The 16,078-nt window shown below is 50.3% G+C and overlaps 1 protein-coding gene across 1 annotated transcript in view; it reads right to left on the bottom strand.

Annotated features, from left to right (window-relative positions):
* The window catches only part of LOC119888490 (laminin subunit alpha-1-like), a 69,684-nt gene that overhangs the window by 36,019 nt on the left and 17,587 nt on the right, over positions 1-16,078 (bottom strand). The window contains 12 exon segments of the mRNA XM_038699102.1: positions 592-728; positions 816-996; positions 1,329-1,435; positions 6,217-6,428; positions 6,517-6,603; positions 6,693-6,820; positions 6,931-7,041; positions 9,343-9,454; positions 12,845-13,059; positions 13,144-13,245; positions 13,350-13,502; positions 13,597-13,737. Of these exon segments, the coding sequence (XP_038555030.1) occupies positions 592-728; positions 816-996; positions 1,329-1,435; positions 6,217-6,428; positions 6,517-6,603; positions 6,693-6,820; positions 6,931-7,041; positions 9,343-9,454; positions 12,845-13,059; positions 13,144-13,245; positions 13,350-13,502; positions 13,597-13,737 (1,686 nt within the window).

Below are 16,078 nucleotides of genomic sequence, written 5' to 3'. Positions count from 1 at the left end.
GTGTAGAGTGTAGAGTGTGTAGAGTGTGTAGTGTGTGTAGAGTGTGTAGAGTGTGTAGAGAGTGTAGTGTGTGTAGAGTGTATAGTGTGTAGTGTGTGTAGAGTGTAGAGTGTGTAGAGTGTGTAGTGTGTGTAGAGTGTAGAGTGTGTAGAGAGTGTAGTGTGTGTAGAGTGTGTACTGTGTATGGTGTGTAGTGTGTGTAGAGTGTGTAGTGTGTAGAGTGTGTAGTGTGTGTAGAGTGTGTAGAGTGTATAGTGTGTAGTGTGTGTAGTGTGTGTAGAGTGTGTAGTGTGTATAGAGTGTGTAGTGTGTGTAGAGTGTGTAGTGTGTATAGAGTGTGTAGTGTGTGTAGTGTGTGTAGAGTGTGTACTGTGTATGGTGTGTAGTGTGTGTAGAGTGTAGTGTGTGTAGTGTGTGTAGAGTGTGTAGTGTGTATGGTGTGTATAGAGTGTGTAGTGTGTATGGTGTGTGTAGAGTGTGTAGTGTGTATGGTGTGTATAGAGTGTGTAGTGTGTATGGTGTGTGTAGAGTGTGTAGTGTGTATGGTGTGTAGTGTGTGTAGTGTGTATCTTTGTGTCTAGTGTGTAGTACCTTGCAGCCCGTGGCAGGGTCGTGACCCCAGTAACCTGTCTCACACCTGTCGCAGGTGTCTCCCTCTGTGTGGGTGGGGCAGATGCACTCGCCGCTCACAGGGTCACAGTTCCCTCCGGTGTGATCACAGGTGCATGCTGGGAGGAGAACAGATCGTAGCCAATCAGAGTTGAAAGAGTCGACCAATCAGGGGCCAGATCAATACGTTACCTCGGTTTAACTACCTGTGCAGCCGATGGCGTGGAAACCATAGTAACCACGGCTACAGCGGTCACACTTATCACCAGCCACGCCCTCCACACACTGGCACCGCCCCTCGTCATCACATGACTGAGAGAGGGCTACTGATTGGCTGCAGCCACACGGCCGACAGCCCTGCCCACTCTGCAGCTCGAAGAACCCAGACTGAAGAAAGGTACAAAAAATATTACTTAAATAGATGATGAATGATTTAAAAACATAAAAACAACACTGAATTCATTTAAAATTATTATAATAAATTAAAATAACATTAAAATTAATTTTAAATTATTTGAAATACTTAAATTAAACATGCTGTTTTAAATCAATCTGAAGAAATCTGCAGTACTGTTTTTAGATTTTAAGTGAATTTAAGTGAAAACACAACGATCACCGTCTGAAGTCACATCAGACCTACGTGGCATTACAGTACTTTGTGTAATAATTAATTATTTAAATCAGGCGACGAAACATTCACTGTTTAATGTGCGACTCACCTGGCAGCGGTCACAGGTGCGTCCCGTCACGTTCTCTCTGCATGAACACTGACCTGCTGTGACATCACACACACTGGAGAGGGCGCCGCTCGCATCACAGCCACATTCTGAGAGAGAAAGGGGGGAACTTAGACCACGCCCACCTAGGTAAACCCCGCCCCCACAGACTGAGGCTGTCTGTTCACACACATTAAACAACTACAGCTCCCACAAGCCTTTGCTTCTGTTTTAAAGATGTCTGTGCTGAATGAACAGTGCAGGATGGTGGACTACAATCTGTCCTGAACATGGTCTGACGGTGCAGGATGGTGGACTACAGTCTGCACTGAACGGGGTCTGACGGTGCAGGATGGTGGACTACAATCTGTCCTGAACATGGTCTGACGGTGCAGGATGGTGGACTACAGTCTGCACTGAACGGGGTCTGACAGCGCAGGATGGTGGACTATAGGTCTGACGGTGCAGGATGGTGGACTACAATCTGTCCTGAGCATGGTCTGACGGTGCAGGATGGTGGACTACAGTCTGCACTGAACGGGGTCTGACAGTGCAGGATGGTGGATTACAATCTGTCCTGAACATGGTCTGATGGTGCAGGATGGTGGACTACAGTCTGCACTGAACGGGGTCTGACAGCGCAGGATGGTGGACTATAGGTCTGACGGTGCAGGATGGTGGACTACAATCTGTCCTGAACATGGTCTGACGGTGCAGGATGGTGGACTACAGTCTGCACTGAACGGGGTCTGACAGCGCAGGATGGTGGACTATAGGTCTGACGGTGCAGGATGGTGGACTACAATCTGTCCTGAACATGATCTGACGGTGCAGGATGGTGGACTACAGTCTGCACTGAACGGGGTCTGACAGCGCAGGATGGTGGACTATAGGTCTGACGGTGCAGGATGGTGGACTACAATCTGTCCTGAACATGGTCTGACAGTGCAGGATGGTGGACTACAATCTGTCCTGAGCATGGTCTGACGGTGCAGGATGGTGGACTACAGTCTGCACTGAACGGGGTCTGACAGCGCAGGATGGTGGATTACAATCTGTCCTGAACATGGTCTGATGGTGCAGGATGGTGGACTACAGTCTGCACTGAACGGGGTCTGACAGCGCAGGATGGTGGACTATAGGTCTGACGGTGCAGGATGGTGGACTACAATCTGTCCTGAACATGGTCTGACGGTGCAGGATGGTGGACTACAGTCTGCACTGAACGGGGTCTGACAGCGCAGGATGGTGGACTATAGGTCTGACGGTGCAGGATGGTGGACTACAATCTGCACTGAACGGGGTCTGACGGTGCAGGATGGTGGACTATAGGTCTGACGGTGCAGGATGGTGGACTACAATCTGTCCTGAACATGGTCTGATGGTGCAGGATGGTGGATTACAATCTGTCCTGAACATGGTCTGACGGTGCAGGATGGTGGACTATAGGTCTGACGGTGCAGGATGGTGGATTACAATCTGTCCTGAACATGGTCTGACGGTGCAGGATGGTGGACTACAGTCTGCACTGAACGGGGTCTGACAGTGCAGGATGGTGGACTATAGGTCTGATGGTGCAGGATGGTGGATTACAATCTGTCCTGAACATGGTCTGACGGTGCAGGATGGTGGACTACAGTCTGCACTGAACGGGGTCTGACAGCGCAGGATGGTGGACTATAGGTCTGACGGTGCAGGATGGTGGACTACAATCTGTCCTGAACATGGTCTGACGGTGCAGGATGGTGGACTACAGTCTGCACTGAACGGGGTCTGACAGCGCAGGATGGTGGACTATAGGTCTGACGGTGCAGAATGGTGGACTACAATCTGTCCTGAACATGGTCTGACGGTGCAGGATGGTGGACTACAGTCTGCACTGAACGGGGTCTGACAGCGCAGGATGGTGGACTACAATCTGTCCTGAACATGGTCTGACGGTGCAGGATGGTGGACTACAATCTGTCCTGAACATGGTCTGACGGTGCAGGATGGTGGACTATAGGTCTGACGGTGCAGGATGGTGGATTACAATCTGTCCTGAACATGGTCTGACGGTGCAGGATGGTGGACTACAGTCTGCACTGAACGGGGTCTGACAGCGCAGGATGGTGGACTATAGGTCTGACGGTGCAGGATGGTGGACTACAATCTGTCCTGAACATGGTCTGACGGTGCAGGATGGTGGACTACAGTCTGCACTGAACGGGGTCTGACAGCGCAGGATGGTGGACTATAGGTCTGACGGTGCAGGATGGTGGATTACAATCTGTCCTGAACATGGTCTGATGGTGCAGGATGGTGGACTACAGTCTGCACTGAACGGGGTCTGACAGCGCAGGATGATGGACTATAGGTCTGACGGTGCAGAATGGTGGACTACAATCTGTCCTGAACATGGTCTGATGGTGCAGGATGGTGGACTACAGTCTGCACTGAACGGGGTCTGACAGCGCAGGATGGTGGACTACAATCTGTCCTGAACATGGTCTGATGGTGCAGGATGGTGGATTACAATCTGTCCTGAACATGGTCTGACGGTGCAGGATGGTGGACTATAGGTCTGACGGTGCAGGATGGTGGATTACAATCTGTCCTGAACATGGTCTGACGGTGCAGGATGGTGGACTACAGTCTGCACTGAACGGGGTCTGACAGTGCAGGATGGTGGACTATAGGTCTGACGGTGCAGGATGGTGGATTACAATCTGTCCTGAACATGGTCTGACGGTGCAGGATGGTGGACTACAGTCTGCACTGAACGGGTCTGACAGCGCAGGATGGTGGACTATAGGTCTGACGGTGCAGGATGGTGGACTACAATCTGTCCTGAACATGGTCTGACGGTGCAGGATGGTGGACTACAGTCTGCACTGAACGGGGTCTGACAGCGCAGGATGGTGGACTATAGGTCTGACGGTGCAGGATGGTGGACTACAATCTGTCCTGAACATGGTCTGACGGTGCAGGATGGTGGACTACAGTCTGCACTGAACGGGGTCTGACAGCGCAGGATGGTGGACTACAATCTGTCCTGAACATGGTCTGACGGTGCAGGATGGTGGACTACAGTCTGCACTGAACGGCGGGCCTGACAGCGCAGGATGGTGGACTATAGGTCTGACGGTGCAGGATGGTGGACTACAATCTGTCCTGAACATGGTCTGATGGTGCAGGATGGTGGACTACAGTCTGCACTGAACGGGGTCTGACAGCGCAGGATGATGGACTATAGGTCTGACGGTGCAGAATGGTGGACTACAATCTGTCCTGAACATGGTCTGACGGTGCAGGATGGTGGACTACAGTCTGCACTGAACGGGGTCTGACAGCGCAGGATGGTGGACTACAATCTGTCCTGAACATGGTCTGACGGTGCAGGATGGTGGACTACAGTCTGCACTGAACGGGGTCTGACAGCGCAGGATGGTGGACTACAATCTGTCCTGAACATGGTCTGACGGTGCAGGATGGTGGACTACAATCTGTCCTGAACATGGTCTGACGGTGCAGGATGGTGGACTACAGTCTGCACTGAACGGGGTCTGACAGCGCAGGATGGTGGACTATAGGTCTGACGGTGCAGGATGGTGGATTACAATCTGTCCTGAACATGGTCTGATGGTGCAGGATGGTGGACTACAGTCTGCACTGAACGGGGTCTGACAGCGCAGGATGATGGACTATAGGTCTGACGGTGCAGGATGGTGGATTACAATCTGTCCTGAACATGGTCTGATGGTGCAGGATGGTGGACTACAGTCTGCACTGAACGGGGTCTGACAGCGCAGGATGATGGACTATAGGTCTGACGGTGCAGGATGGTGGACTACAGTCTGCACTGAACGGGGTCTGACGGTGCAGGATGGTGGACTACAATCTGTCCTGAACATGGTCTGACGGTGCAGGATGGTGGACTACAGTCTGCGCTGAACGGGGTCTGACAGCGCAGGATGGTGGACTATAGGTCTGATGGTGCAGGATGGTGGACTACAATCTGTCCGGAACATGGTCTGACGGTGCAGGATGGTGGACTATAGGTCTGACGGTGCAGGATGGTGGACTACAATCTGTCCTGAACATGGTCTGATGGTGCAGGATGGTGGACTACAGTCTGCACTGAACGGGGTCTGACGGTGCAGGATGGTGGACTACAATCTGTCCTGAACATGGTCTGACGGTGCAGGATGGTGGACTACAGTCTGCACTGAACGGGGTCTGACAGCGCAGGATGGTGGACTATAGGTCTGACGGTGCAGGATGGTGGACTACAATCTGTCCTGAACATGGTCTGACGGTGCAGGATGGTGGACTATAGGTCTGAACTCAACACAGAGAATTTAAGGGTTCAACATCAGACTGCAGTTTGGTGATGTCACCACAAAGTGGCAGCACACACACACACACACACACACACACACACACACACTTCCATCACTTTCAGGAACATTTACTAACATTCACTCCCTGGAAACTGAACCTAACCGCTACCTGCCTAAACTTGTCCCAGAAACTGACCTGGACCCGAGTCTCCACCTAAAAGTCTAAGGATTTACATTATTATTAACTCTCCTTTCGTTCCTGAAATGAAGACGGGTCCCCCCAGTGTGACTGTGTATGTCCCCACTACATCACACATCACATCACACAGCGTCATGTGAAAGGGAACAAAGAGGTCAGAGGTTGGGTCTAATCTGGATTTGAAAAGATCAACATTCCAACAAGTGTGTCTGTGTGTCAGAGTGCGTGTGAAGTGTGTGAGTCAGCAGACTCGTTTCCAGATAAATTCCTGAACAAAGTGAACCTTCTGGGTCCTGAATATTTGCAGGAACTTCCTGACTGTGACAGATTCGATGACAGAACCAGGACCAGGAGGGGCCGTGTGTCTCACCCCGACAGTCCTTGGCATGCACGGCGTCTCCATAATAACCAGGCTGACAGACTTCGCAGTGTCTCCCGGCAGTGTTCCTGAGGCAGCGCAGACACTCCCCGGTGGCGGTGTGACAGTGCCCCGCCTCGCTGACGTTCACGTTGCCGTTACACTCGCAGCGGACACAGGCCCCGCCCACTACCTGTGGGTTACCATAGAAACCGCTGGCACACCTGGAGACAGAGACAGACACGGGTCACAGCGGGCTCGCCACTTCTGATTGGTGGATCAGCCTGTCAATCATCCTCACAGCTGTCTCACCTCTCGCAGTTGGTTCCTGTGTACCCGTCCTGACACTGGTCACATGACACCTGGCCAGGTGCCTCCAGCACACAGGTGGGACTGAAACTGTAACAGGAATATAAACTATTATTCATACTCCCACGCTGTCAACGCTTCTTTCTACCCATAAAGTTTTTGAATCAGATGAGACGAACCTGTTGGACGGCTCCGTCAGAGGACACGGACACAACCGGCAGTCGTCTGCTGTACCTTCCGTGGGGTCGCCATAAAAACCGGGAAGACACCGGTCACAGTGGGGACCAGTGGCATTATGGGTACAACCCTGAGACACAGAGACAGTTAGCACGCTAACAGGCTGCATCCAAACATTAACGCCGTGATAACTGATCTTCGTACAAACACTTGTTAGTGTGTTGTTTCATTCAAACTCACCAAACAAACACCGTTGATGTCGCACTCGGTGGCGTGGTCGTTACACTCACACTGCATACAGTTCCCTCCAAACAAAACTCCTCCCACCCTGTAGAAACCTGGGACACACGCCTGATATACACAAAAGACACTGATAAGTCACATGACACAGGTCCAGGGTTCGAGTTACGTGGGAGCCAGTGGGAGCTCAGCTCCCATAAGGAGGGTCTGAGCTCGCAGTAAAATCCTGCACCTGTGGGGGTCTCTAATTCATTTATCAACAACCATTATTTTGAATCACAAATAATGTATTTTTCATTGTAATTAGTACTATTATTTACATTAAACAAGATAAACAGAATTAAATGAACACACTTTCCTAATGAACTACGCTGCGCATCGCATGACTGAAAGGATGGCTGCAATTCTCCACCATCAGCGTGCGCACAGTTTTGACCGAACAGGTTGAGACTGCGAAAATGAACCCAGTTGTATTGTAGCCTACTGTATTACTCTGTATTGACTGCAGCTTATTTGTTTAGTATTATTGGCTTACATATGATAATATGCTTGCGCAAAATAATTAAATATTATAATTATAATATCACCATAAAGGGCAGAATTGCGGTCTCTCCTTGAGCAATAGTGTTTGATGGCATTTTTCAGGCGAAACTTAACGGATTGCCTGGTGTGAGTAGGCCTACACTCTGTTGCAATATCACAGACATCTGGGACAAGTAGTGGACTGCTGTGTGTGTGAGAGAGGGAAATGTTGAATCACGTAAGCAATGATCTCTCCCCACCCCGCCGGTAAAGTCAGGTCGTATATTAGAGACCCCTCACGAAGCTCAGATTACAACTTGAACCCTGCACAGGTCCATGTTATTCTCAGAATATTAGTACACACAGTACTAATAACAGTACTAATAACAGTACTAACAGAACTAACAGAACTAATAACAGTAATAACAGAACTAACAGTACTAACAGAACTAATAATAGTACTAACAGAACTAATAACAGAACTAACAGAACTAATAACAGTACAAACAGAACTAATAACAGAACTAACAGAACTAACAGTACTAACAGAACTAATAATAGTACTAACAGAACTAATAACAGAACTAACAGAACTAATAACAGTACAAACAGAACTAATAACAGAACTAACAGAACTAACAGTACTAACAGAACTAATAATAGTACTAACAGAACTAATAACAGTACAAACAGAACTAATAACAGAACTAACAGAACTAACAGTACTAACAGAACTAACAGAACTAATAATAGTACTAACAGAACTAATAACAGTACTAATAATAGTACTAACAGAACTAATAACAGAACTAACAGAACTAATAACAGAACTAACAGAACTAACAGTACTAACAGAACTAACAGAACTAATAACAGTACTAATAATAGTACTAACAGAACTAATAACAGAACTAACAGAACTAATAACAGTACTAATAATAGTACTAACAGAACTAATAACAGAACTAACAGAACTAATAACAGTACTAATAATAGTACTAACAGAACTAACAGAACTAACAGAACTAATAACAGTACTAATAATAGTACTAACAGAACTAATAACAGAACTAACAGAACTAATAACAGTACTAATAATAGTACTAACAGAACTAATAACAGAACTAACAGAACTAATAACAGAACTAACAGAACTAATAATAGTACTAATAATAGTACTAACAGAACTAATAACAGTACTAATAATAGTACTAACAGAACTAATAACAGAACTAACAGAACTAATAACAGAACTAACAGAACTAATAACAGAACTAACAGAACTAATAACAGTACTAATAATAGTACTAACAGAACTAATAACAGAACTAACAGAACTAATAACAGTACTAATAATAGTACTAACAGAACTAATAACAGTACTAATAATAGTACTAACAGAACTAATAACAGAACTAACAGAACTAATAACAGTACTAATAATAGTACTAACAGAACTAATAACAGAACTAACAGAACTAATAACAGAACTAACAGAACTAATAATAGTACTAATAATAGTACTAACAGAACTAATAACAGTACTAATAATAGTACTAACAGAACTAATAACAGAACTAACAGAACTAATAACAGAACTAACAGAACTAATAACAGTACTAATAATAGTACTAACAGAACTAATAACAGAACTAACAGAACTAATAACAGTACTAATAATAGTACTAACAGAACTAATAACAGAACTAACAGAACTAATAACAGTACTAATAATAGTACTAACAGAACTAATAACAGAACTAACAGAACTAATAACAGAACTAACAGAACTAATAACAGAACTAACAGAACTAATAACAGAACTAACAGAACTAATAACAGTACTAACAGTGCTGATATTGATTTGATAAAGTTAAGTGAACTGCTGACCTCACAGGAAGTACCGCTGTAACCCCACGGACATTCACAAGTCTCTACGGCAACGGCCTGAACGCCAGAATCTGAGCCAGAGTCAGCAAAGTCCAGAGACACCGAGCTGAGACTGAAAGACATCATCATCATCATCATCATCATCATCATCATCAACACGGGAGGATAAAGAGGCTGTGACAGCGGGAAACAGACTGGGAGTCGTCACAAATTCAAGTGTAGAAGTGTTGTTTACATAGTGCAACATATTTAAATAAAACTCTGTCAGCAGCATCGTGTTTCTGATTTGCCTGACTGATAAGAGCCAATCAGGAAGCCAAACGTGAGCGTCTGCGTCATTGTTTCCACCTGTCAGCACTAACACGCTGCCCCGGAGTTTAAAACCAGAACGGGTTCAGCAGCGTTTTCACACTTTAACGCTTCAGTCTGGACGGGAGGAGGAACCATAGCAGAAGGTCTGAGTTTTAAAACGAAGTCGTAGGAGTGTGGATGGAGCCTGAGATCTTCACTCTGTCTCTAAGGCCAAGCCCAGACACCCTGCAGAGGAATCCACCAGAGACCAGGATCCACAGCAGAGGACCGGAACAAAGATCCACTGATGAATCCAGAGCGTCACCTTCAGGATCAGCTCCCAATGAACCACCACAGTCTTATTCAGCATACGTGAACTCCGTCACTCCAACCTGAAGGAAACAAGTCGCTGTTTTACAGCAGAGTACCGTGACCTCAGACTTGGAGGTCCTGGACTCTCATACAGCTGTAAATGTGCCTCTGGTTGTACAAGGACTGAATGACCTGTTGTGATGGCCACGTACCCCCACAGTACTCCCCATGAGACACCTGGTGGACATAAGGCTTGTTCTGGTTTAAACAGGGAGGCTGAGCGGTGTCATACGCTGATTCATGTAGCTCTGGTCCCTGTTTTAAAAAATGTGAACCACCACCCTGGTCTTCCAGTCCACAGGTACTGTCCCCAGCCTGCACAAGACAATGAAGAGGCATCAATCAAGACAACCCAACAACGTCCAGAGCTTTCAGCATCTCACAGTGAATCTCATCCACACCTGGTACTGCTGCAAATTTAGTACGCCAGTGACCTCAATGAACAAGCCTTCCAGCTGTGCCTCCTCTGTGGAGGCCGTGCTGGTTCAGGCCTTTCCCTGTTGAGCCCCATTCCTCTGGAAAACCCTTCCTGCTGATAGACTGACCCTGCTGAGGCCTTTAGGTCCCAGCTGGAAATCCATCGTTTGGCTCTAACTTTCAGTCAGTACCCTTCCTTCCAAACTTCAGACCTCGTAAGTAGAACCAGCCAAAGGCTCAGTCTCAGCAGGTAAGGACTGGTCGGGGTTCACCAAATTTGTGCCAAAATTCATGAGACACACCAGACTGCAGAGACTTTAGGTCTTTCAAACAGTACATAATATTGTGAAAAGATTCAGACATCTCAGAGTGTAAAGGGCGAGGTCAGAAACCACTGCTGAATGTGTGTGACCTTTGAGCCCTCAGAAACCGTCATGCTGCAGTGACAAACATAGCTCGGGTGGACTTCGGGTGGACGGAAAACAGTCACTTAAATTGAACCCGGGTCTCTCACACCAGAGCCATGTGTCTTATCCACTGCTCCATCAACTGTATGCCCAAGGTCCACTCAGAAGGACCCAAAGACGGTAGAACCGTGTGCTGTGGTCAGATGAGTTTCACATTTAAGACATGGAGTTCTCCGTGCCAAAGACTATCCACAATGTCATCATGGTGCGAAGCTAGGACCTGTGATGGTCTGGGGGGGGGGGCACCAGTGTCCACGGCAGGGCGAGCTGCATGTGAAGTACCACTGACCCAGAGGAAGGTTTGGGGTTTTAGAGAATGTGTCGACATCAAGGCGGCGTCTATTCCAGGGACATCCGTGTTTATTTCAGCAGGGCAATGCCAGGTCTCATTCTGCAGGGCTACAGGAGCATGTCTTTGTAGACACAGAGTGCGGACCCTGCTGCCGGTCCAGCACTCAGCACAGATCTGTCTCCTGTTGAGTATGTGCATCATGAAGAGGAGGATCAGACAGCAGTGACCGCAGACTGTTCAGCAGCTTACGTTCTGTATCAAGCAAGAATGGACAAAATGTCAAACTGCAAAACTGGCACAATAATATCTTCCCAAACGATTAGAAAGTGTTATTAAAGTGCAGGACAAGCTCTCCTAGCTGAACGTGCCTGACTCCACCTGCAGGTGGATCGCTGACTTCCTGACGGACAGGAAGCAGCACGTGAAGCTGGGAAAACATGTCTCTGACTCCAGGACCATCAGCAACGGTTCCCCTCAAGGCTGTGTTCTTTCCCCCCTTCTCTTCTCCCTGTACACCAACAGCTGCACCTCCAGTCACCAGTCCGTCAAGCTCCTGAAGTTTGCGGATGAAACCACCCTAATTGGGCTCATCTCAGGTGGGGATTAGTCCGCCTACAGGTGGGAGATCGACCATCTGGTGACCTGGTGCAGCCAGAACAGTCTGGAGCTTAACAGTGGAGATGGTCGTGGACTTCAGAAAGAGCCCAGCCCCACCCTCCCCCATGATCCTGTGCGACTCCCCTGTTGCCACTGTGGACTCCTTCCGCTTCCTGGGCACCATCATCTCCCAGGACCTCAAGTGGGAGCTGAACATCACCTCCCTCACCAAGAAGACCCAGCAGAGGATGTACTTCCTGCGGCAGCTGAAGAAGTTCAGCCTGCCAAAGACAAAGATGGTGCACTTCTCCACCACCATCATTGAGTCCATCCTCACCTCCTCCATCACCATCTGGTACGCTGCTGCCACTGCCAGGGACAAGGGCAGGCTGCAGCGCATCGTTCGCTCTGCAGAGAAGGTGATTGGCTGCAATCTTCCTTCTCTTCTGGACCTGTACGCCTCCAGGACTCTGAGGCGAGCAGGAAAGATTGTAGCTGACCCCTCCCACCCAGGACACAAACTGTTTCAGACTCTCCCCTCTGGCAGGAGGCTGCGGTCCATCAGGACCAAAACCTCTCACCACAAAAACAGCTTCTTCCCGTCTGCAGCCTCATCAACAAGGCCCGTGCCCCCACTGAAACTCCCCCCTTGCAAATAATACAAATGTCTCTGCACATGTAAATATTATCATTTTATAAATATCTGCCACGTTGTTATTGTCCTCTATTCTTTTTATCATTTTTATAAAACATGCATCTGTTTATTCCATATTTATATATTTCTAAATGTATTCATATCAACTGTATGTTTGTCTGCGTGTAGCACCTCATCACCAAAACAAATTCCGCGTACGTGTAAAACGCTCCTGATTCTGAAAGGAACAAGCCCGGCATTAAATTCTTCTTCATTTACAGAACACATGCTGCTCAGAAAAACTACTGAAGAACCTTCTCTTTGTGCTTCTGTTTGGTTAAATAAAGGTTCATGTGAACGAACAAACCCCAGATCTTTGTTGTTCTTGCATCTATAAAATATATCTTTGTAATCAGATCAGTTTGTTCTCACCGTATGGGCCCGTCCACAGAGGCGTTCAGGTGAACTCTGACCCTCAGTGATGTCACGTCTGTGAGGACTGACAGCAGGTCGTCACGGGTAACCAGAACGCCCGTTTGAGCGTCCACGAATCGCTGCGGGGTCATCACCACGGCAACCAAGCGCTCGGCCAGCGGCGAGAGGAAGAGGAGAAGAGGAGGAGAGAGACGAAGGGCACGACCATTTCCCTTGGGAGAGAGAGAGAGACAAACAGGTCAGTCTGACTACTGTAAAAACTTCATTCACTAAACAGGTCAAGAGTTTTTACTCACCTTGATGATGATGTCAGAGTGGGCAGGGAGAGAACGGACTTCATTGTCCAATGGGACATCATAAACCACAGAGTAGGTCAGGACACCTCCATAGGATACCAGCTGGAGACAGTCAGACAGACAAAAAGACAGTTAGTCAGAGAAAGAGACGGACAGTCAGACAGAGAGACAGTCAGTAATGAACAAATGTGAAAATGGTAGCAGACCTTGTTGCCAAGGAAACTGTCTGGCGCCGCCCACAACAACAGGTGTTGGTGGACTGAAGACTGGTTGCCAGGGAGAGGGAGGTCATTGCCGTGGACCACAGGTGTAGTGTGGTGGGACTGAGAGGGGCGGAGCCAAGCGTCCGTATGAAGCACCTGAAGAAAATGATCATCAGAATTTACAGAACTATATAATAGTCTGATCTTACCGGAGTACAGGTGTGCGTACAGGTGTGCCTCTGTGTGTTACCTGAGCAGTGGACCAGGCGGAGTTCTCGCAAACGTCAGACACACCGAAGCAGAAACAGTCAGTGCAGCCGAGCGGATTACTCTCCTGCAGGTTGTAGAAACCCGGTTTACACAGATCACAGTGCGCTCCCATCACATTCACCTGAGGAGGAGAGGACACGTCAGAGGCCCGATGACAGGAGAGAGGCCCGACGTCAGGAGAGAGGCCCGACGTCAGGAGAGAGGCCCGACGTCAGGAGAGAGGCCCGACGTCAGGAGAGAGGCCCGACGACAGGAGAGAGGCCCGACGTCAGGAGAGAGGCCCGACGTCAGGAGAGAGGCCAGACGGCAGGAGAGAGGTCAGACGTCAGGAGAGAGGCCAGACGGCAGGAGAGAGGTCAGACGGCAGGAGAGAGGCCGACGTCAGGAGAGAGGCCAGACGACAGGAGAGAGGCCCGACGTCAGGAGAGAGGCCAGACGGCAGGAGAGAGGCCCCGACGACAGGAGAGAGGCCCGACGTCAGGAGAGAGGCCAGACGGCAGGAGAGAGGTCAGACGTCAGGAGAGAGGCCAGACGACAGGAGAGAGGTCAGACGTCAGGAGAGAGGCCGACGTCAGGAGAGAGGCCAGACGACAGGAAAGAGGTCAGACGTCAGGAGAGAGGCCGACGTCAGGAGAGAGGCCCGACGACAGGAGAGAGGCCCGACGACAGGAGAGAGGTCAGACGTCAGGAGAGAGGCCGACGTCAGGAGAGAGGCCAGACGACAGGAGAGAGGCCCGACGACAGGAGAGAGGCCCGACGTCAGGAGAGAGGTCAGACGGCAGGAGAGAGGCCAGACGTCAGGAGAGAGGCCAGACGTCAGGAGAGAGGCCCGACGACAGGAGAGAGGTCAGACGTCAGGAGAGAGGCCCGACGACAGGAGAGAGGCCAGACGACAGGAGAGAGGTCAGACGTCAGGAGAGAGGCCAGATGACAGGAGAGAGGTCAGACGTCAGGAGAGAGGCCCGACGACAGGAGAGAGGCCCGACGTCAGGAGAGAGGTCAGACGGCAGGAGAGGGGTCAGACGTCAGGAGAGAGGCCCGAGACAGGAGAGAGGTCAGACGGCAGGAGAGAGGCCCGACGACAGGAGAGAGGCCCGACGTCAGGAGAGAGGTCAGACGTCAGGAGAGAGGCCGACGTCAGGAGAGAGGCCCGACGTCAGGAGAGAGGCCCGACGACAGGAGAGAGGCCCGACGTCAGGAGAGAGGCCCGACGTCAGGAGAGAGGTCAGACGGCAGGAGAGGGGTCAGACGGCAGGAGAGAGGCCCGACGTCAGGAGAGAGGCCCGACGACAGGAGAGAGGCCCGACGTCAGGAGAGAGGTCAGATGTCAGGAGAGAGGCCCGACGACAGGAGAGAAGCCCGACGGCAAGAGAGAGGCCCGACGGCAAGAGAGAGGTCAGACGGCAGGAGAGAGGTCAGACGGCAGGAGAGAGGCCCGACGACAGGAGAGAGGTCAGACGGCAGGAGAGGGGTCAGACGTCAGGAGAGAGGCTCGACGACAGGAGAGAGGTCAGATGGCAGGAGAGGGGTCAGACGTCAGGAGAGGGGTCAGACGACAGGAGAGAGGTCAGACGTCAGGAGAGAGGCCAGACGACAGGAGAGAGGCCAGACGACAGGAGAGAGGCCCGACGTCAGGAGAGAGGTCAGACGTCAGGAGAGAGGCCAGACGGCAGGAGAGAGGCCCCGACGACAGGAGAGAGGCCCGACGTCAGGAGAGAGGCCAGACGGCAGGAGAGAGGTCAGACGTCAGGAGAGAGGCCAGACGACAGGAGAGAGGTCAGACGTCAGGAGAGAGGCCGACGTCAGGAGAGAGGCCAGACGACAGGAGAGAGGTCAGACGTCAGGAGAGAGGCCGACGTCAGGAGAGAGGCCCGACGACAGGAGAGAGGCCTGACGACAGGAGAGAGGTCAGACGTCAGGAGAGAGGCCGACGTCAGGAGAGAGGCCAGACGACAGGAGAGAGGCCCGACGACAGGAGAGAGGCCCGACGTCAGGAGAGAGGTCAGACGGCAGGAGAGAGGCCCGACGACAGGAGAGAGGTCAGACGTCAGGAGAGAGGCCCGACGACAGGAGAGAGGCCAGACGACAGGAGAGAGGTCAGACGTCAGGAGAGAGGCCAGATGACAGGAGAGAGGTCAGACGTCAGGAGAGAGGCCCGACGACAGGAGAGAGGCCCGACGTCAGGAGAGAGGTCAGACGGCAGGAGAGAGGCCCGACGACAGGAGAGAGGTCAGACGTCAGGAGAGAGGCCCGACGACAGGAGAGAGGCCCGACGTCAGGAGAGAGGTCAGACGTCAGGAGAGAGGCCGACGTCAGGAGAGAGGCCCGACGTCAGGAGAGAGGCCCGACGACAGGAGAGAGGCCCGACGTCAGGAGAGAGGCCCGACGTCAGGAGAGAGGTCAGACGGCAGGAGAGGGGTCAGACGGCAGGAGAGAGGCCCGACGTCAGGAGAGAGGCCCGA

This window comes from Micropterus salmoides, unplaced genomic scaffold (genome assembly GCF_014851395.1).
Source record: "Micropterus salmoides isolate LMB-PRFRI ecotype aquatic unplaced genomic scaffold, ASM1485139v1 Ms_hic_scaffold_1, whole genome shotgun sequence".
Lineage (NCBI taxonomy): Eukaryota > Metazoa > Chordata > Actinopteri > Centrarchiformes > Centrarchidae > Micropterus > Micropterus salmoides.
This window is presented reverse-complemented; position numbering and strand designations above follow the sequence as displayed.